Here is a 22410-nt window from a genome sequence, read left to right as displayed (position 1 = left end):
ACCCTCGTAAAACTGACTATCCTACCGATCCTTGACTTCAGCGATACCATTTACAAAATAGCCTCCAACACTCTACTCAGCAAATTGGATATTGTCCGTTTTGTCACCAAAGCCCCATATTCTACCCACCACTGCGACCTCTCGTTGGCTGGTCCTTACTACATATTCGTCGCCAAACCCACTTGCCCCAGGTCATCTATAAGTCTTTGCTCGGTAAAGCCCCACCTTATCTCAGCTCACTGATCACCACAGCAACACCCACCCATAGCACACGTTCCAGCAGGTATATTTCACTGGTCATCCCCAAAGCCAATACTTCCTTTGTCCGCCTTTCCTTCCAGTTCTCCGCTGCCAATGACTTCAATGAATTGCAAAAATCACTGAAGCTAGAGTCTTATATGTCCCTCTTTAACTTTAAGCATCAGCTGTCAGAGCAGCTTACCGATCACTGTACATGTATACAGCCAATCTGTAAATAGCACACCCAACAACCTCATCCCCATATTGTTCTTTATCCTCTTGCTCTTGCTCTTACCTCTCCTTGCACATCATCATCTGCACAACAATCACTTCAGTGTTGATGCTAAGTTGTCATTATTTTGCCTCTATGGCCTATTTATTGCCTTACCTCCCTACTCTTCTACATTTGCACATACTGTACATAGATGGTTCTATTGTCTCATTGACTATGCGTTTGTTTATGTGTGTTGTTGTTTTTGTCCCACTGCTTTCCTTTATCTTGGCCAGGTAGCAGTTGTAAATGAGTACTTGTTCTCAAATGGCCTACCTGCTTAAATAAAGGTGAAATAAAATAAAATAAAATGTCTCTTCCTCTTTCATCAACGTCTCTTTCCCAGTCCTCATGTTAACCAGGTCAACTCTCCCATTGACCACAGCTTAACAAGCTACCCAATTGGTCAAAACTTAAAAGTAAACCAACCTATTAACTTGTACATTAAATAAATATTTATTCAAAATAAATGCATTAACGACATTACAATACAGAAGCAATTTGATCATCTTTTACATCTTACACCCATGAATTGTAACAAAAAAACTCAAAACTTTAACAAGGCTATTACAGCCAGATTTTTCTCCTCCTTGGTCAAGCACTTTTCCACCTCATTCTGGTGCCCTTGAGTGCTGACTTTGATAGAGTGAGCACAGGAATGGGAAGCCTGGTTGGGAAAAGGATTGGATCATGGTTAAGAATTTTGAGAGGGTCATGGATTAGCAAGTGTTATGTCAAGGGCTATCTGAGAATGTTCAGAGACTGACAGACTAGGGCAAGCACATCATCTATAAGGCACACAAGGGGTCTGTCCAGAAACAACCCCTAGTTGCACTTTTTTAAAGCTGGAGAAAGCAACAATGGAGCTAGCTAAAGTTCAGCTAGCTCAGACTAGCATGAAGGCTAGCATATAGCCTCCTTCTTTCCCCAGTCATTGAGCCTGCTTATTTTCCTCTCACTCTCTCCTCAGATGGTGAAGGCCATCCAGGTGCTGAGGATCCACCTGCTGGAACTGGAGAAGGTTAATGAGCTCTGCAAGGACTTTTGCAACCGCTACATCACCTGCCTCAAGACCAAGATGCACAGCGACAACCTGCTCCGCAATGACCTGGGCGGTCCCTACTCGCCCTCGCACACCTCACTTAGCCTGCAGCAGGTAAGAGACAGACAAACAAAAACTCATTGAATCAACATTGTTTCCATGTTATTTCAACTGCAAAAAATGTATGTGATGACATTGAATTAACGGATTGGATTTGCAACAAGTCATCATATTTTAATTTAATATTTTTTACCTAAATCCATTGACATGGGTGAATTTTTGTTGCTAATTTCACATTTAACGTTAGTTGACAAGACAACCAAAATTAAATTAAAACTAGACTTTGAAATGACATGGGATATGCACACTGGTGCACGCATACACATATGCACTCCAAACAGAATGTCTCTGGTATGCACTTAGAAAGAGCCAACTGTTTCATCTGCTTCGTCTTTTTATTTTTTATGTTAATATAAATGACATAAATTTCCCCCTGTTTTCGTTCACTCTAAGGAAGTAACTTCAAGCATGACCCATATCTTTTTCTTTTGACTCTCCATTTATATTTGCAATAGTTATCTCAAATTTGACAGAGACAGTTGGAGCCATTCTGCAAATGAGGGCGGCTGCTCCTCTTTCCAATCCCTTACAATGACCCTTTTAGCAATGAGAGTTGGTGTCCTGTGCATGGAAGCATTTGGTGTATTCTCCGGGAGGTTAATTCCCAGCAAGATAAAGGCTGCATTTGTGTGTATTACATTTTTATTGCACCTTGAAATAGAGAGAATATTATTTTCCAATAGGGTTTGACTTATTAGTAGCCCAATTAGCCAATGCCAATGGTGACAGGTAGTGTCACTGCGTTCCTACACATAACAAAAAAAATATTACAGACAAAATGCTTTACAATTTATACTGAACAAAAATATAAAATGTCAGTCGTCAACTGGCAGCCTCATTAAATAGTACCCGCAAAACACCAGTCTCAACGTCAACAGTGAGGAGGCGACTCCGGGAAGCTGGCCTTCTAGGCAGAGTTCCCCTGTCCTGTGTCTGTGTTCTTTTGGCCAGCTTATACTTTTATTTTTATTTGCCAGTCTGAGATATGTTTTTTCTTTGCAACTCTGCCTAGAAGGCCAACATCCCAGAATCGCCTCTTCACTGTTGATGTTGAGACTGGTGTTATGCGGGTACTATTTAATGAAGCTGCCAGTTGAGGACTTGTGAGGCACCTGTTTCTCAAACTAGACACTCTGATGTACTTGCCGTCTTGCTCAGATATGCACCGGGGGCTCCCACTTCTCTTTCTATTCTGGTTAGAGACAGTTTGTGCTGTTCTGTGAAGGGAGTAGTACACAGCGTTGTACGAGATCTTCAGTTTCTTGGCAATTTGTCGCTTGATTTCTACACCTTAATTTCTCAGAACAAGAATAGACTGATGAGTTTCAGAAGAAAGTGCTTTGTTTCTGGCCATTTTGAGCCTGTAATTGAACCCACAAATGCTGATGCTCCAGATACTCACCTAGTCTAAAAAGGCCAGTTTTATTGCTTCTTTAATCAGCACCTCAGTTTTCAGCTGTGCTAACTTAATTGCAAAAGGGTTTTCTGATCAATTAGCCTTTTAAAATGATACACTTGGACTAGCTAACACAATGTGCCATTGGAACACAGGAGTGATGGTTGCTGATAATGGGCCTCTGTACGCCTACGCCTATATTCCATTAAAAATCAGCCGTTTACAGCTACAATAGTCATTTACAACATTAACAATGTCTACATTGTATTTCTGATCAATTTGATGTTATTTTAAAAGGACAACATTTTTTGCTTTTCTTTCAAAATACTTATTTTCCACCATAATTTGCAAATAAATTCATAAACAATCCTACAATTGTAACGTCGTTCGTCTGTTGTATGAAGAGAGTCAGACCGAAATGCAGCGTGTAGGTTACTCATGACTTTAATGAAGATAAATGCGGTACATGAAATAACTGAAGAAGAAAACAACAAACGGAACGTGAACTAATTACAGCCTATCTGGTGACTAACACAGAGACAGGTACAAACACCCACAAAATACAACGCGAAAGTCAGGCTGTCTAAATACGGTTCTCAATCAGAGACAACGACAAGCAGCTGACTCCAATTGAGAATCGCCTCAGGCAGCCAAGCCTAACTAGACACACCCCTAATCATACACAATCCCAAATACTACAAACCCCAATACGAAAACACAACATATAAACCCATGTCACACCCTGGCTTACCCAAACATATACCAAAAACACAAAATATAATGACCAGGGCGTGACAGAACCCCCCCCTAAGGTGCGGACTCCGGGACGCACCTCAAGAGCATAGGGAGGGTCCGGGTGGGCGTCTGTCCATGGTGGCGGTTCTGGCTCGGGATGTGGACCCCACTCCATAAATGTCCTATTTCCTCTCCTTCGCGTCCTGGGATAATCCACTTTCTCCGCCGACCATGGCCTAATAGTCCTCACCCTGATCCCCACATAACTGAGGGGCAGCTCGGGTCCGAGGGGCAGCTCGGGACCGAGAGGCAGCTCGGGACCGAGGGGCAGCTCGGGACCGAGGGGCAGCTCGGGACAGAGGGGCAGCTCAGGACAGAGGGGCAGCTCAGGACAGAGGGGCAGCTCAGGACAGAGGGGCAGCTCAGGACAGAGGGGCATCTCGGGACAGAGGGGCAGCCCGGGACAGAAGCAGCCTGGTACTGAGAGGAAGCCTAGTACTGAGAGGAAGCTCAGTACTGAGAGGAAGCTCAGTACTGAGAGGAAGCTCAGTACTGAGATGAAGCTCAGGCAGGTAGTAGGCTCCGGTAAATCCTGGCTGGCTGGTGGAACTGGAAGATTCAGGTTGTCTGGCCGATCTAGAAGATCTTGGCAGACTGGCACTTCTGGCGGATCCTGGCAGACTGGCACTTCTGGCGGATCCTGGCAGACTGGCGACGCTGGGCAGACTGGGAGCACTGGGCAGACTGGGAGCACTGGCGGCGCTGGGCAGACTGGGAGCACTGAGCAGACTGGGAGCACTGGCGGCGCTGGGCAGACTGGAGACTCCGGGCAGCGCAGGAGAGGAGAAAGGCTCTGGCTGCGATAAACAGGCGAGGCGCACTGGACGCGCTGGGCCGACTGGGAGCACTGGCGGCGCTGGACAGACAGGAGACTCCGGCAGCGCAGGAGAGGAGAAAGGCTCTGGCTGCGCTAAACAGGCGAGGCGCACTGGACGCGCTGGGCCGACTGGGAGCACTGGCGGCACTGGACAGACAGGAGACTCCGGCAGCGCAGGAGAGGAGAAAGGCTCTGGCTGCGCTGAACAGGCGAGGCGCACTGGAGGCCTGGTGCGTGGTGCTGGAACTGGTGGTACTGGCGCGAGGACACGTACAGGAAGCCTGGTGCGGGGAGCTGCTACCGGAGGACTGGTGTGTAGAGATGGCTCTGGATAGACCGGACCGTGCAGGCGCACTGGAGCTCTTGAGCACCGAGCCTGCCCAAGCTTACCTGGCTCGATGCCCACTCTAGCCCGGCCAATAGGAAGGGCTGGTATGTGTCGCAGCTGGCTCCGCACCCGCACTGGAAACACCGTGCGCTCCATAGCATAACACGGTGCCTGCCCGGTCTCTCTAGCCCAACGGTGAGCACAGGGAGTATGCGCAGGTCTCCTACCTGGCATAACTATTCTCCCCTCTATCCCCCCCAATACATTTTTTGGGGTGATTTTCCGGTTTCCAACCGCATCGCCGTGCTGCCTCCTCATACCTGCGCCTCTCCGCTTTAGCTGCTTCTATTTCCTCCTTGGGACGGCGATATTCTCTCGGCTGCGCCCAGGGTCCTTTACCGTCTAATTCCTCCTCCCATGTCCAAATCTCCAAATGGTGCAGTCTATCCCACTGCAACTGTTCTTCACGATTAACAGGGAGAGTAGGCTCAGGTCTGACTCCTGACTCAGCCACTCTCTCTCTGCGCTTTCCCCCGTTACTTTCAGTTTTCGCTCTGTATAGCCGTGCTTTCCTTTTCGAATCCATACGTCTATAGCCCTCCTCGCATTGCTGTAGGGAATCCCAGGCGGGCTCCTGCACTCGCTCTGGCTCGGCTGCCCACCTGTCGATTTCTTCCCACGTAGTATACTCCATGCTTCTGCTGTCCATAACGTCCTCCTTCAGATCCTCCCAGTTCACACGCTGCTCGGTCTGTGAATGGTGGGTGATTCTGTAACATCGTTAGTCTGTTGTATGAAGAGAGTCAGACCAAAATGCAGCGTGTAGGTTACTCATGACTTTAATGAAGATAAATGCGGTACATGAAATAACTGAAGAAGAAAACAACAAACGGAACGTGAACTAATTACAGCCTATCTGGTGACTAACACAGAGACAGGTACAAACACCCACAAAATACAACGCGAAAGTCAGGCTGTCTAAATACGGTTCTCAATCAGAGACAACGACAAGCAGCTGACTCCAATTGAGAATCGCCTCAGGCAGCCAAGCCTAACTAGACACACCCCTAATCATACACAATCCCAAATACTACAAACCCCAATATGAAAACACAACATATAAATCCATGTCACACCCTGGCTTACCCAAACATATACCAAAAATACAAAATATAATGACCAGGGCGTGACAACAATGTGATTTTCTGGATTTTTTCCCTCATTTTGTCTGTCATAGTTGAAGTGTACCTATGATGAAAATAACAGGCCTCTCTCATCTTTTTAAGTGGGAGAACTTGCACAATTGGTGGCTGACTAAATACTTTTTTGCCCCGCTGTACATGTTTTTTCCATAACGGTTTACAATCTAAGGTAAAACCAAGTAATTTAGTCTCCTCAACTTGTTCAACAGCCACACATTTCATTACCAGATTCAGCTGAGGTCTAAAACTTGTGTGTTTAGAAGCAGTTTATTACTGGCCACCCATTCCAAAACTGGCTGCAACTCTTTGTTAAGGGTTTCAGTGACTTCATTAGCTGTATATGGTATATGGTTGAATCATCAGCATACATGGACACACAGGCTTTGTTTAATGCCAGTGGCAGGTCATTGGTAAAAATAGAAAAGTGTAGAGGGCTTTAAGAGCTTCCCTGTGGTACACTACGCTTTACACTTTTGACATTAGAACAGATTCCATTAGATAGATAGCTTTGAATCCATGATATGGCAGAGATTGAAAAGCCATAACACATACGTTTTCAACAACAGGTTACAGTCAATAATATCAAAGGCTGCACTGAAATCTAACAGTACAGCTCCCACAATCTTCTTATGATCAATTACTTTCAACCAATTATCAGTAATCATCATGTTGAGTCCTCACTAGGCTATCTGGGGTGGCAGGTAGTCTAGTGGATATAGCGTTGGGCCAGTAACCAAAAGGTTGCTAGATTGAATCCCTGAGCTGACAGGGTACAAATCTGTCGTTCTGTCCCTGAACAAGGCAGTTAACCACTGCTCCTAGGCCGCCATTGTAAATAAGAATTTGTTCTTAACTGACTTGCCTAGTTAAATACATTTTTTTAAAGCATTCTGAAAGTCTGTTGTTAATTTGTTTACAGAGAAATAGCATTGTATTTGGTCAAACACCATTTTTCCCAACAGTTTGCTAAGAGCTGGCAGAAAGCTGATAGTTCTGCTTTACCACTTTAAAGTAGCGGAATTACTTTGGCTTCCCTCCAGATCTGCGGACAAACACTTTCCTCTACACTCAGATTAAATGTATGACAGATACAAGTGGATATAGAGTCAACTACCATTAGCTTTCCATCTAAGTTGTCAATGCCAGAAGGTTTATCATTATTGATCGACAACAATAGTTTTTCCACTTCTCCCACACTAACTTCTAGTTAATAATTCTAACTTACAATGCTTTTATTTCATTATTAGGACACTTGACCAACATACTGTATGTACAAGCACAGGATCATCTGATTTAAATCTCCAATATTTGCTGTCGATTGTCATTTTTGCCGTACATTTTAGAGGGAGTCCAACAAGTTATATTCATTATATTATACTGAACCATTTGTGTTTAAGACTCTGTACATTAAAATAAAAAAATCTTCACCTTTTTCCATTACATTCTTGTATATTCATCTTCAAATATTTTTCCTTAACGGAAGGTGTAGTCCCCTTGTATTTTATTCAACCTGGATGCCAGGTGGTTTTTGGAATGGACATCCTTTATAAAACTTAGCAATTCGTAAGAACAATTACATTCGAACATGATTTTATCTGTTGACTTTACTGCCAAGACTGTTTTGTTTTTCTGAAAGGCCATTATACTTGTGTCCAAACGTCTGAGTCATATTCAGTAGTGTACAACATTGTGGAAGGTTTTGATACATGTACATTTTGAAGAATAGACATTTGTCTCCTACATGTTGCAATAATGAGTCCTGTCAGCTCTATTCATGACATTTCTATCTGAAACATTCAGTAAGTCCTCAACTGCCCTTCTCAGATCCCTCACTAGTTCCCTCTCTTCTTATGACCCCTGACCTCACCAGGACCTCCTCCAGACGTCCTCTCCGTCCATGACATCAGTCTCCAGCTCCGTCAACTCCTCGGGAATCATGGTGCCCACCGGGACCTTGCAACAGGGCAACATTGCCATGACTAACATCAACTCCCAGGTGGTGTCAGGTGAGAAGCCTTTCCACCTTCCACAAGCCAGTTGTATGGGTACCTCACCTTCCCTAATATTATGCTTGTTATCATTTATTGGGATGAGTCTTGTCCTGGAAGCAGAACTGAGAGATTCAAAATGGTCTATTTTTTAATATGTTATGAAAACAAAATTAGCATTTTGGTTATAATTTAATGTTAGAGTTAGGCATTGGGGTTAACAGTGTGGTTAAGGTTAGAGTTAAAGTCAGATTTTATGACCGTGGCTGTGCCAGCTAGTGACCACTCTCAGAGCTGCCTCAATAACAAGATTCATGATGAAAAACGCTAACCTGCTAATATTAAATTTTTACATTGTACTTTATAACAACTGTCCCTTTTGCCTATACATTTTAGATACATAGGCAGGAACAGTTGCAGTTTATGTACACATTGTACAGTGTTCTACCTTGCATGCACAAAATGGACTTACAACAGAAATATCTAAAAACAACAACAGGGTGAGAGAAGGTTTAGCCACAATACATGTTTTTATCAATGCTTCTTTCAGCAACAGCATGCTGGTAGGTTAGGGCATATCCTATGTAAAACAGAGGCTGTTGACATATAATTAAGAATAAACATTTTGTGTTAATGAAGGTGTTCTATATCACTCAAGAGTGTGACCATGGGTTTCACTCAAGAAACTATGGGTTTCTTGTTATTATGTACGGCGGAATGTTACCCCTACCCTCCGGAAATCCCTTTCAACCTAGAATAATCAATCTCATTCCAGCTTTCTCTTTGATCACAACACTCAGATGAACTCAAATTTAACACCCATAATCAGAGAATCTAAATGAGTGGTAATTAGTAGCAAAACAACAACTCCTTCCTCAAGGACCCCGAGGTGAAAGAATACACCTTTTGTTTCATGCTTTATTCTCGCCGTCCGTGTTTACGTGTTGTTGTTATTGTTATTGTTATTGTTGTGTTAGGGTGAGATAATATATCTCTCGAGTCGAACCTGCGCGAGGCCGACTGCTTTTCATAGAAGAAGAAGCCACTTGACTTTCATAACCGCAGATTATACCCTCAGGTGGAACCTTGTATCAGCCGGTTGCCATGGTGACATCGCAAGGGCAGGTGTTAACCCAGGGACTCTCACAGGGGACCATCCAAATCCAGAATTCACAGGTGAGGACACCAGCTGCTTACCTAGCATATCCCTCCTGCTGTCCCCGCAATCCAGTCGCCCCACAATCCCTGCTGTCCCCACTATCCTTGCTGTACCCACAATCGATCTTGTCCCTAGAATCCCTGCTGTTCCCTCTATTCAAGATTCAAAACCATTCTTCTCACCAAAACGTGTTGTTGTTATAGGCACACTTATTTCAATGCTTGTGAGAAACCAATTCAAATCATATCAAATCAACTTTTTTGCAGAGACATTTTTTGAAATAATAGAAAGATAGTAGCATGAGGAATAAATGCACAATGAGTTATGATAACTTGGCTATATCCTAGTACCGAGTCGATGTACAGGGTTACGAGGTAATTGAGGTAGATATGTACATACAGTGCATTGAGAAAGTATTCAGACCCCTTGACTTTTTCCACATTTTGTTACGTTACATCCTTAATCTGAAATGGATTAAATCTATACACAATACCCCATAATGACAAAGCAAAAACAGGTTTTTAGAAATGTTTGCAAATTTATTGCAAATAAAAAACTGAAATATCACATTTACATAAGTATCCATATTACATTTACATAAATTGCTGCACATTTTCAGGTCTCTCAAGTCCAGGCTCTGGCTGGGCCACTCAAGGACATTCAGAGACATGTCCCAAAGGCACTCCTGTGTTGTCTTGGCTGTGCTTAGGGTCATTGTCCTGTTGGAAGGTGAACCATTTGTTGGTACCTTCTAACAAGACATCAACCATAAGCACACAGCCAAGACAACAGAGGAGGGGCTTCAGGACAAGTCTGAATATCCTTGAGTGACCCAGCCAGAACCCAGACTTGAACCCGATCAAATATCTCTGGAGAGACCTGAAAATAGCTGTGCAGCAACATCCCCCCATCCAACCTGACAGAGCTTGAGAGGATCAGCAGAGAAGAATGGGAGAAACTCCCCAAATACAAGTCTGCCAAGCTTGTAGCATCATACCCATGAAGACTTGAGTCTGTAATTGGTGCCAAAGGTGCTTCAACAAAGTACTGAGTAAAGGGTCTGAATACTTATGTAAATGTGATATTTAAGTTTTGTATTTTTAATACATTTGAGAAGAAAAATAAATATGTTTTTCCTTTGTCATTATGGAGTATTGTGTGTAGTTTGATGAGGGGGAACAAAACAATTGAATCAATTTTAAAATAAGGCTGTAGCGTAACAAAATGTGGAAAAAGTCAAGGGGTTTGAATACTTTCCGAATGCACTGTATATAGCAGGGTTATGTGTGGGGAGGTAGAAGGTGTTCAGGGTCCTGTTGGTTCCAGACTTGGTGCATCGATACCACTTGCCATGCGGTAGTAGAGAGAACAGTCTATGACTTGCGTGGATGGAGTCTTTAACTATTTTTAGTGCCTTCCTCTGACACCGCCTGGTATAGAAGTCCTGGATGGCAGGGAGCCCTGTCCCAGTGATGTACTGAGCCATACATACTACCCACTGTAGCGCCTTGCAGTCGGATGCCAAGCAATTGCCATACCAAGCGGCGATGCAGCCTGTCAATATGCTCTCAATGGTGCAGCTGTAGATCTTTTTGAGGATCTGTGGGCCCATGCCAAATCTTTTCAGCCTCATGAGGGGGAAGAGGCATTGTTGTGCCTTCTTCACCACTGTGTTGGTGTTACGTGGACCATGTTAATTCCTTAGTAATGTGGACACCGAGGAACTTGAAGCTCTTGACCCAGTTAGAGGAACAGTAGTAAAATATATTTAGTTAATTGATAACACTTTATTTGAGATATAGTCCTTATCATATCGTATCACTGTCATAAGAATCAAATATATCCTGCCTTAAGATTATGACTGACAAACTCCAAATACTCTCAATGTCATGCAGTATATTCCTTTTTTCTTGCCATCAGCTGTCACCAGAGGGCAGGCCTATCTGTTATGAACATGTGACTAGCATGAAATATGAATAGCTAATGTGTCATTGGTAAACCTAAGAAATTCGGCACACTGTGTTTGCGAAGTATCACTTGTTTTTTATGTAACGTTTCATTCTTTAGCCTATGTGCTAAAATGTTCTCCTTGATGAAATGTGCACTTGTTTATTTTTATTTGAAGTCTAACACACCTGCAAAGAAAGCTCTACATGTCCGAGTGGACGAGTGCATGTCCCTTTAAACCCATGCATTCCCAAGTTCTGAAGAACCTCACACAGGAGGTCCATATCTGAGTCAGACTGTCAGACCACCCGTATGCTCCGCTATGGAGTAGACTGTTTAGTGCGGTACTCTGCGGCTGTATCAGCCAGGCAGGAAATTCTGTGTTTGACAGACAGCGGCGGCCTCTGTGAATATCCAAGACCCAGCCGAAGCAGCGCTCTACACGTGGGCTGGGAATAAAGTGCATCCCTGTAGCTACACCACCGGCAAACTCCCGGTTATGATACCCCGGCTTGGTGCCGCCAATTAATTCAACCCCGCTTTCCCGGAACACGCATTCCCTGGGCCGAGGGGGATGGGGGAGGGATTTCCATACCCCAGCTGCAACTGTAATGAGGCTTGTTTTGTGTGTTTTATATAATTATATCAGAATCAGTTGGGAGCCGTTTCTTTTTAATGACTTTACAATGCCAGTGTCTGCATGAAATTAATCACATGCATTTTTAGCTGAGTATATTTATGTATTTGTTTATTTATTTTTGCATTTTGTCCTGCCAATGTTTTCATGATCCAGATAAAATGTTCATATTCTTGGTATGTTTTAACCATTTCAAATGTGTTTTTAAATATGAATGAAGGATCTCCACTTTGATGTTTGCGCCAATGACACAGAAACTATTTGTTTTGTGTGTGGACTAGAGATGGACATTTTGAGATTTCATGCATAGTGATCTCATGCCACTGTAGATGTCTTGGTGTGTGTGAGTGTGCGTAGATGTGTTTTCTTCCACACACACACACACACACACACACACACACACACACACACACACACACACACACACACACACACACACACACACACACACACACACACACACACACACACACACACACACACACACACACACACACACACACACACACACACACACACACACACACACACACACACACACACACACACACACACACACACAATGTTTCTATTTTCTATCTGTGGGGACATGCAAACGAGAGCCTCTAACACATTGCTGTTTAAACTAGGACACTGGAACAGTTAATTATCATCTATACTGTAAAACAGAAATCAGCGATTTATTGAAGAAGTGCTTTTTCACAATTTTCTCAACCACCCACTGAGTTGGCACAAAACTCTTATCAAAGCCAAAGTTTTAATTACAAGCGTTCTACTTGTACTCTCTTGATTTCCCACCACACGTTGCCAGGTTTTTGAGGCAGATTTCTCATCTGAGTTCTCTTTTTTAGATCAGACCGGCCTCGCAGATTTCTCTGAGTCAAGGGTGTTGCGAATCGACATTCCTTCTTCGCCTTTTATTTTAAGTATCATTACTCAAATTGGGTTGCTATGGCAATGGTGAAGAGGGCGGTTCTGCATTTGCCAAAGAGACGAGTAATTGGCACTCTCCCTTTGTTACTATGGCAACAATAACACCCCATCCCTCTCTCCATCCCTCTCTTTCATCCAAGGTAAACCTGGACTTGGCTTCACTCTTGGACAGTGACGACAAGAAGCACAAAAACAAGAGAGGGGTCCTGCCCAAGCATGCCACCAACATCATGCGCTCCTGGCTCTTCCAGCACCTCATGGTGAGCTAGCAACATTTCAGTGTTCAGATCAATGTTAATGTGTTGGAGTTATTCAAAAGAGGGCGATCACACTCTCAAAAAGTTTGTTTGGTGCGTAAAACCGTTGTATCCAGCAAAACATTTGATGGAAAAGTAAAGTAAGCTTCATGCAACATATTTCTGAGTGCAGAACCATCACATTTTTTTCTGATGTGCTGCTGAAGCTGGTAACAGAGCCTATATTAATCTGTAGTCCATGGGTTAAGCTATGGAGGAAGATATTGAGAAGGGTCGAGCTATGGAGGAAAAGCTGGGTGAGGGGTTTAGAGCTGAAAATGTTAGGGTTATAGCTGTGTATGACTGAGGGCCCATCTAGAAACAGCTCCTATAGCTTCTACACCAATAGGCACTAGGGATCTGAATGAATTGAGTAGGTATAAGCAAGATGTTAGTTCCACCCTGTCTGATAGGCTATGAGGAATTTTTAATGTGTGAAAATAGGTTAACAGGTTAGATTGAGAAGTCACAGTGAAGATGGTAAGGGTTAGGGATGAGAGGTGCGAGTGGACGGTTTGAACTATTAATTCACAACAATTCTAATTGAAATTGATTCAACTTTACTGATGGTACTCAACATATCTTATATCTTTCCCTTGTGTAGCATCCCTACCCAACAGAGGATGAGAAAAGACAGATTGCAGGACAAACCAATCTCACCTTATTACAGGTCAACAACTGGTAAGATTGTAATACTACTACTGCCAATGCAATATGACATGAAAATCAACTGGCTAAAAGTATGGATGAAATGAATAGTGAATGATGAGTTCTAACCTCAGTCCTTTGCACTACCACCTAATGGTGATTCACAACATATTGGCGCCATCTACTGGTCTAAAAATGCTCTCAGTATCATAGAGTACAAAACCCTTACAGAGAAAACAAGTCTGTCTCTATGTTTCTCTTACACTTGTCTCTTTGTCTTTTTATTTGTCTATTTTCCTTCCCTCTCCGTCCCCTCTCCATCTCCCTCTCTGTCTCTCTCTCTCTCTCTCACACAATCTCTAGGTTTATCAATGCTCGCAGGCGCATCCTCCAGCCCATGCTGGATGCCAGTAACCCAGACCCAGCTCCCAAGGCTAAGAAGATGAAGTCCCAACACCGTCCAACCCAGCGCTTCTGGCCAGACTCCATTGTGGCTGGAGTCTTGCAGACACATGGACCTCACTCTAATAACGCCGACAGTATGTTACTAAACGATTCAAACGTTCTGTCCATGTCTGTGTGTCTGTTTCAACACTCTAGACAAAGATTGGTTGAGTCAACATAGTTCTCTTGTAATTTCAACATAGTTTCCTTGTTATTTCAACCTACTTTATCAAGGGAATCATTTTGCGTCAATGTGCATAGTTAATGTGCACATACACACTCAATAGTCATTCATTTTTAAAGCAATGGATCGGCGAAATACAGTGAATATTGGCCTGGGCTATATAGATTCCACCACATTAAACCAGTCCATTATTTTTAAACCCATGAGGGGGATTGAATGAGTTCATCACTTAGATGAGAAGGGTAGAGAATCGAAGGCAGTTAAAGTGTGTTAACCCTGCGTTGCCTGTTTCTCTTCCTTCTCATACAGACCCCCCTAAGCTTTGACAGCCTCCAGCCCCTGTCCTCTGTCTCAGCCACACTATCCATGCAGCAAGCCATGCTCGGGGGAACCGATGACTCCATGGATGGCACAGAGGAAGAGGAAGAGGAAGAAGAAGAGGAAGGGATGGAAGAGGAGGAGGAAGAGGAGGATGAGGAGGAGGAAGAGAGCGAGGGAGGAAGGAGAGATCTGGGCATGGAGCATAGAGAGGGACTCGAGTAATTAGAGATGTTAGGACTACGTGACCTTTTGACCTTTTGACACCTGGGTTGTGTTCATTAGTCACCAAATGGAATAATATTTTGACTGATTTCTCCAATAAGAAACAGTCATTTTCAATTTCTGTTGCCCTAATGCACACAACCCAGCCCATACACAAAAGAAAATGCTGGGTTGTTTGGATGACCCAACCTCAGGGTTGCAGGCATTGGGTCACATAGTTTGGTTGTTTTCTTTGAAAATAAAAATATTGGGTTGTTGATGCTGGGTTATTAAGATATGACCCAGCGGGTCAGATCAGAAGACTGGAGGCGTAGCCTTCATATAGTTATTTTTGGGCACCCATGAGTGTAAATGTCATTCTCATTCATCTGTTCTGTTATCACATGTTAAGGTTGAACACGGACAGTTTTGTAGCTTTAATGAGGCTTACAAAAGTGCATGAGTTCCTTAAGAGCTTATGCAAATTCCAATGGTAAGATAGTTACCACTTTGTTACAATATGTAAATAACATTTTAGAATATGTCATTTGCAAAAATAGTCAAGTAAAATAGACATGTGCAAACCTAACATGATGAACAGGTAATAAAGTTACTCTCATAGGTGGCAAAAAATAACTATCTAAAAGCCACGCCCCTAATAAGCCCCACCTCCAGAAAAAAACACACAGGTACTGGGTCAACCCAGTATGAAAGTGAATAAAAAATCAAATTTATGGTCAAATTAACCCATGTTAGGGTAATCCCAACAACCAAACATGTTTGGTTATTCACGCAACCCAACTGGCTGGGTCAAAATAAATATGTTAAATATTTACCCAGTGCTGGGTTACCAAATAACCCAAATTGGGTTGTTTTTAACCCAGCTTTATTTAGAGTGTACTCTCCCGTTACAACCCACACCTCCATTCAAATTCACCCCTTGACCAGCCCCTAGATTCAGGCCATAGACACACCTCGAATGGGCCTTTTGTTTTTTCTACCATGGATGTCTGTATAGAAACTACAGATCCTTCCCATCAGAACTCTTAAGACTGAAGAGCCTACATGAGGCTGAAGGTGTCCTAAAATGGACACCATACTATGTGGACTAGTGGGTCACCCCAATCCTCTTATGTTTTATTACAGACAAAATTGATGACAATGACAATGAAGAAAACTATGAAGAAAACTATGAGTTGCTGTATGTGAGTTGCTTGTGAGTTGTACGTTAGGTCTATACCTGGCCATCACGTTGGGTTCCCTGCTTTGGTTTCATCCATGCCGCAGTCCGTTTAAATGACTCTTTGGTTCTCAGGTTGACTCCATTGACTCCATAAGCACGACATTGTCATACAGTTTTCCACACAAGTTTTCATGACATTGATGATGAGCGATTATTTGCTGCAACAAAATTGATGTTTTCAGGTATGATAAAAAAAGGCTGAGGCTGCGGATCCGTAGGTAACCGCCCCCGTCTCGCCCCTGCCCCGCCCTGCCCCGCCCCGCTGGATCCCCAGGAAACATCTGTACCATGTTCTGCACACGTTTTTCTTTACCTCTAATTTACGCACACATTTCTGTGGTCATCCTCCGTTGATATTTCTCACTGTCAGTCGTGAATGATAATAAGTTTTACCGGTGAAACGTCCATGCAGCATCTGCATGCCAATCATTTGATCTCAATCAGTTTCATGGGAATATGCATTTAGATCTTCTTAGTTATGTACAGTGTTGTTTCGAATTATGTACAGTGAGTGAATTTTAGAACAGATGGAGTTAACAAACTGTAGCATATCTGTGTTTTGTTTCAAATAAAGCACATATTTTGCCAAGAGGCGCACACTGTTCATTAGAGAAAAATGCAACCATTATGTTATATACAATACTATTATTATGTGATCTTGCTGACATTTATTCAGCTTTGATTTAAATGTATTAAACTAGCACCGTTCGCCAGAGTAGCCTGTTCTCTAGAAGTAAAGCAGACTGCAGAGATTGTGCGTAAATAGAGAATCCCTCACATGCTCCTAAATTGTGGGACCTTAAACCCCCAGGAAGAAAAATCCAGTAAAAGTCGGATCCGCAGCCACTCAGTAAAAAAAAAACATTGAATTATTTGCATCCATGAGCAAAAACGTTTTCAGTAACCTGACAGCACAAAGTATGTATATTCGATTTTTAACATTTGTGTTATGTTGTTGAAGGCTTGCATATTTATTATGTTCTTTCTTAGAGCTCTCAGAAGGCGGTCCAAGCGGAACCTTCTTTGTAGAAGGCACAAAGTTACTGTTGTGACGTTCTGGAGCTCTTGCAATTGCGTGAATCTTAGTTATCGAAGTTACTGTTGGCCAGTCAAGCTGACTAAATCTCTAGACTGTAAAAAATGTCACATTGAGAATTCACATGACAAACAAAACACTGCCCTGGTAACAGTGTCTCAATGAGTTAATGAAAAACACACCAACATGGAGAGAGGTGATGTCCTCAATTCATATTAACTGACAGCCTTTACAAGAAAAATGCAATTCGAAGCGGAAGCCTGGAGATTTAAAGAGAATTGTTAAATTCCTGCCATATCTTTTACGTGAAGGATTTGAAGAAACTGTGAAAACTAATCTCAGCTCTCTTTTTGTGCTAAATGAAATCCACAAAATGGAGTCACCCATTTCTGATGTGATGTCTTGAAAAGAAAAGAAAACCTGTTCTTGAATTTTCCTTGGTCTTTGTGAAGTATGTTCTTCATTATTCATTTTCTTGATTGCTTATTTTTTTAAATGGTTCTTCCAGCGCAGGTGACAATAGGGAAACATTTTTTTTAGTTTGTACACATTAATGTCATAATCTATTCTGTTTCAATAGACCATTTTTAATAATTAAAGATATAAAGCTACTCGTTTGAGTATCCTTTTGAGGCAGAAAAATGTGTACAGTTCCATTTGTGTGCATATGACTTTGATTGCACATCTTGAGCATACAGTGTACATATTAGGACAGGCTTAGTCTGAGTCTATTATAGAAACTGTATGAGTATGACACAGTGAATGTGTGAAGTTTTGTGTCATTATACATCATAACAGCATCTTGACAGTGTAATAGCCACAGCCCTCCTTCCTGTTTCCAGATTAGGAAATACAATTCAAATAGCTGTGAATGATGATGTCATATTTCAGTACCCTTAACTGCTGTGGTGGTTGTTCTATCTGCCTCACTCAGAGGAAGCACAATGTGAAAGCACTAAAGATAACCCCACATGTTGTCATGAATGTGTGCCTGTTGCTCATTGTTAAGTCTTGCTCTATTGCTCCTGTCAGAAAAGTTCACCCCAGCCACACTACCTGTTGCAAGCTGACAGTAACCCAACACTGGGCCTCTGCTTTGCAAACAAGAAAAACCACAAGAGTTCAACTTCCAAGTATTATAGAATAACCACAGTTCTCTGTGTTTTTAACTGAATCCTCCCGTAAACGAACTACCCAAATTAAAGATGACTCTCAGACCAAACGGCCTCAATGTAGAGAAACCTCCTACATTTTCTTTGTCTTATATCCCACTCACCAGTTGTTAATCAAGCCTATGATTTGGCCTTGCTGGAGTACCACACAGATGTCTTCCCAGCTTTTCATTTGTGTGATCCATATAAATACAGATTATCACTTCACATTTGCTGAATATGATACAACTAAGATCTTCTGTAGATCGCCATTATATATTGATTTCAGACATTCAGCAGTTTATCACTGGTATGGACACACATACATGCACACACACACAAACTTGGACGCACGTACAGTACCAGTCAAAAGTTTGGACACAGCATTATTCTACAATGTAGAAAATTGTAAAAATAAAGAAAAACCCTTGAATGAGTAGGTATGTCTAATTTTTTGATTGGTACTGCATCCATATCAACACACACACACACACACACACACACACACACACACACACACACACACACACACACACACACACACACACACACACACACACACACACACACACACACACACACACACACACACACACACACACACACACACACACACACACACACACACACACACACACACACACACACACACACACACACACATACATACACACTTTTACCCCAGTGTTTTACCCAAAAGGCTCAGACTTTCTGTTTTCATGTAAGCGGGCTGGCACCTGTGTCTCACTGGGAAATGGCACCAACGATCCTGCCGCCATTGGTACTTTTTAACTGGCATTTACATAACAATGACTAACTGGGAACTTTTACTATTTTGTTTTTACACAGAGGCTAATGGCTTCTAGCAAAGTCACTTTTTTGATTCTGCAGAGGTTGTTAATTCTGCTCTTCACAAGTCTTCACTGTCAGCCCTAGCTATGGAAACACAAGTTCCACAGCATAACATAGGGGTGTATACATTAGTGTAACACGGATGCTACAGTCAGAAAGGAGCATAATGTTACCAGTCCCATCAGCAGTACTGAAATAGCTGTAGCAGGCAAAGCCTAACTGTTACTGCCATCCTCCATACTATGTGCTAGAAGCAGCATCTCTTGAGCCAACCTGAGGTATAAATAGGAAGGGAAATGACAGAGGCAGGAAAAGCCACAGGTGCTGGGGCCTTGTTTGAAGTGGGCTGCTGCCATGGCAGTCAAGAGCATGGTTGGGACATCAGTGGATAGCAAGGGCAGTGTCTCATAGGCACACACATGCACACGTAAGTACACACACACACACACACACACACACACACACACACACACACACACACACACACACACACACACACACACACACACACACACACACACACACACACACACACACACACACACACACACACACACACACACACACACACACACACACACACACACACACACACACACACAGTCACCCCGCTCCCCACTGCCATCTGGGCTCCAGCATACAGCAACAGTGGTCCCTTGTAATTAGACCCATAGACCCAGGAGCCAGGCCCAGTCCAGCCCAATCCCAGCCTCTCATTTAGCAGGGCCCTCCTGGACTACTTAAGGGCCTCGCCAACACAGCTCTGGTCTTCAGAGGTCCGTTTGGTTCAGTTGTCTCACTGCATTTAATTTCTGGATTTCCACCCTGCAGTCACCGGTCACTGGAAAGAGCAAGCAGATTGAAGGTAACGTGGATGTTTTTTTATTATCATGATTTAAAGGCTGTTGACATTTAGGGAGCTAGAGGTGTGTAGAATAAGTGGTATTTATATCAATGGTATAAATGACTGATGTATGTTTGGTATTTACCTTATGATGACGCAGTATTGTCAACTGAAGAGAAATATCTGATACCATTTTTCTCTTCTCATCCTGAGCCATAGTTTTGCATACAGTTAGGATTCCGTCACACATAGAATAACAGTTTAGTTTGTCAAATTGGACATCAAAACTATAATTCCAGGTGTTTAATAACATTACATGGGCAATCTGAAATATGTATCAATAATTAAAGAAAAAAACACAACTGAATCCAAAGTACATTCTAATACGCTACAGGGTAGGACATCTATTTTCCCTAACTAACTCTTGGTTGTCAGTTGCGATTAGATCCTGCCCAGTCTAAAAACTCTTCATGCACTATAGGGCTTAGTGATATCAAGTCTCAGTGGACTCAGGTTGGTGATGTTGGTTAAATTCAACATTTTCCTGTCCCTTTCTAGGCCCCAAGATGTCCATCGCTAATGCGGCTGCCCAGGCCATGCTGTCAGATGCCCTGCTACGCGACGGCGCTGGGGGCAACCGCATCGGTCACCTGGAGCTGGAGCTGCCACTTGACAGGGTCATCAAGTTTGTGTCCGTGGGGCTGCCCTTACTGCTAGTGTCCATGGCCTTCGCTCGAGAAATCTCCATCGGTCAGTCTGTCTCTCTCTCTCCCTCCCCTTGTTTTGCTGCACATCTGGCCCATTATGACATATTCATTTTCTTTCCTCTCGTTTTGCCTATCTTTCCCTTTTCTGTGTTATTTTCTCTTTTCTCACGCCTCTTTTGTCCCATGTATCATTGTGTCATCTGCCTCATTATCTTTTCCTTTGCCTCACATTTCTCTCTCTAGTCTTTTCCATTTACTGTGTGGGGGTGAGAACCTGTGTTTAGGCTATTCGATTAACGATTCAAAAAGTTCATTCTAACGGCTCTCATGAATTGCAGAAGTATCCTAGTATTTTCAATGAAGTCTTTACATGTATTCATAGCATTTACATTTGTTTCCTGATTTGAGTTGACATGTACTGGACCCCAACCCTGGTCAACTGCAGCAATAACACTAATACACAACAATGTGTGTGGTAGCGGCAGCCATAACAGGCTACGTACAGACAAGCTTATTTCCTCGTTTCATTGACATTGAGCTAACGATCGTCTTACTACGGAGCTGGCCTATAATCAGCCGCTACAGATGCTTATAGGAAGGGGGATGATTGAGAGCAGCGTTCGCCGACGCCGCATTGCTCGGTAATTACAGGCAACCTGCTGGTTTTGCAGCTCTCTATCGAAGTCAAATGATAGGACATGTTAATTACCTGGAAGATGTTGAAAAACGGAAAACAGTCTAGGAACAGTTGATGGATCTTGGCCTTCAACTGGTTTGTTTTCTGCTTTATCTTTCGTTGTTTGTCTGGTTGGTGTCTGTGTGTGGTGTTGGTTGTGTGTTGTGTGCACCTGCGGCTGCAGACAAGATTTCTGCCACAGCTACAAATAGCTGGGTGAGAAGGAGCCCTTGTTGTACAATGTGTAACAAGCAAGATAGGGATGGCAATAGGGGTTCTTTGTCAAACTGTCTGTGGTAGAAGGAACATGCTTTATTGCTGTCTGTGTTACCTTGTAACCCGACGGTCTTGTTAAATAGTCCATTTCATATACAGTATGTCCCCAGCGATCTCAATTTACTAAGACACACGCACACACACACACACACACACACACACACACACACACACACACACACACACACACACACACACACACACACACACACACACACACACACACACACACACACACACACACACACACACACACACACACACACACACACACACACACACACACACACACACACACACACACACACACACACACACACACACACACACACACACACACACACACACACACACATCTACATTGTGTTACATGTGTCCATGAACAGTAATGACATAATAACATACTAACAGTATGGGTGCAACATAAGCCTTCTGCATGTCCTGTCAGTAAATTTATGGTTGCGTGAGAAAACTCTCAATATGAGAGTTGATGGTTGCGTTAGGAGACTCTCACGAATGTGGAGATGTGGAGGCTGTCTATAAAAATAGGCGTCCTGCGTTTAACTCAGGGTTTCCTCTGAAGTGCAAGGGGCACGCCCGTCGCCCTACCCTGCCCTCCCAGCACTGCTGTAGGGGAGATAGACTGAAGGGAAGGG

At 43.1% G+C, this 22410-nt stretch overlaps 1 protein-coding gene across 1 annotated transcript in view; it reads left to right on the top strand.

Annotated features, from left to right (window-relative positions):
* The window catches only part of LOC124017336, a 110910-nt gene that overhangs the window by 75459 nt on the left and 13041 nt on the right, over nt 1–22410 (top strand). Inside the window, exons 5-13 of the mRNA XM_046332589.1 lie at nt 1482–1667; nt 8082–8217; nt 9278–9375; nt 13016–13135; nt 13776–13852; nt 14183–14381; nt 14757–14986; nt 20013–20116; nt 20654–20845. Coding sequence (XP_046188545.1) covers nt 1482–1667; nt 8082–8217; nt 9278–9375; nt 13016–13135; nt 13776–13852; nt 14183–14381; nt 14757–14986; nt 20013–20116; nt 20654–20845 — 1342 coding nt within the window. The remainder of the gene's footprint in view (nt 1–1481; nt 1668–8081; nt 8218–9277; nt 9376–13015; nt 13136–13775; nt 13853–14182; nt 14382–14756; nt 14987–20012; nt 20117–20653; nt 20846–22410) is intronic.

This window comes from Oncorhynchus gorbuscha, unplaced genomic scaffold, assembly GCF_021184085.1.
Source record: "Oncorhynchus gorbuscha isolate QuinsamMale2020 ecotype Even-year unplaced genomic scaffold, OgorEven_v1.0 Un_scaffold_19:::fragment_2:::debris, whole genome shotgun sequence".
In the NCBI taxonomy this organism is placed as follows: domain Eukaryota; kingdom Metazoa; phylum Chordata; class Actinopteri; order Salmoniformes; family Salmonidae; genus Oncorhynchus; species Oncorhynchus gorbuscha.
The sequence above is the reverse complement of the archived record's forward strand: the minus strand, read 5'-3'. Positions and strand labels throughout refer to the sequence as shown.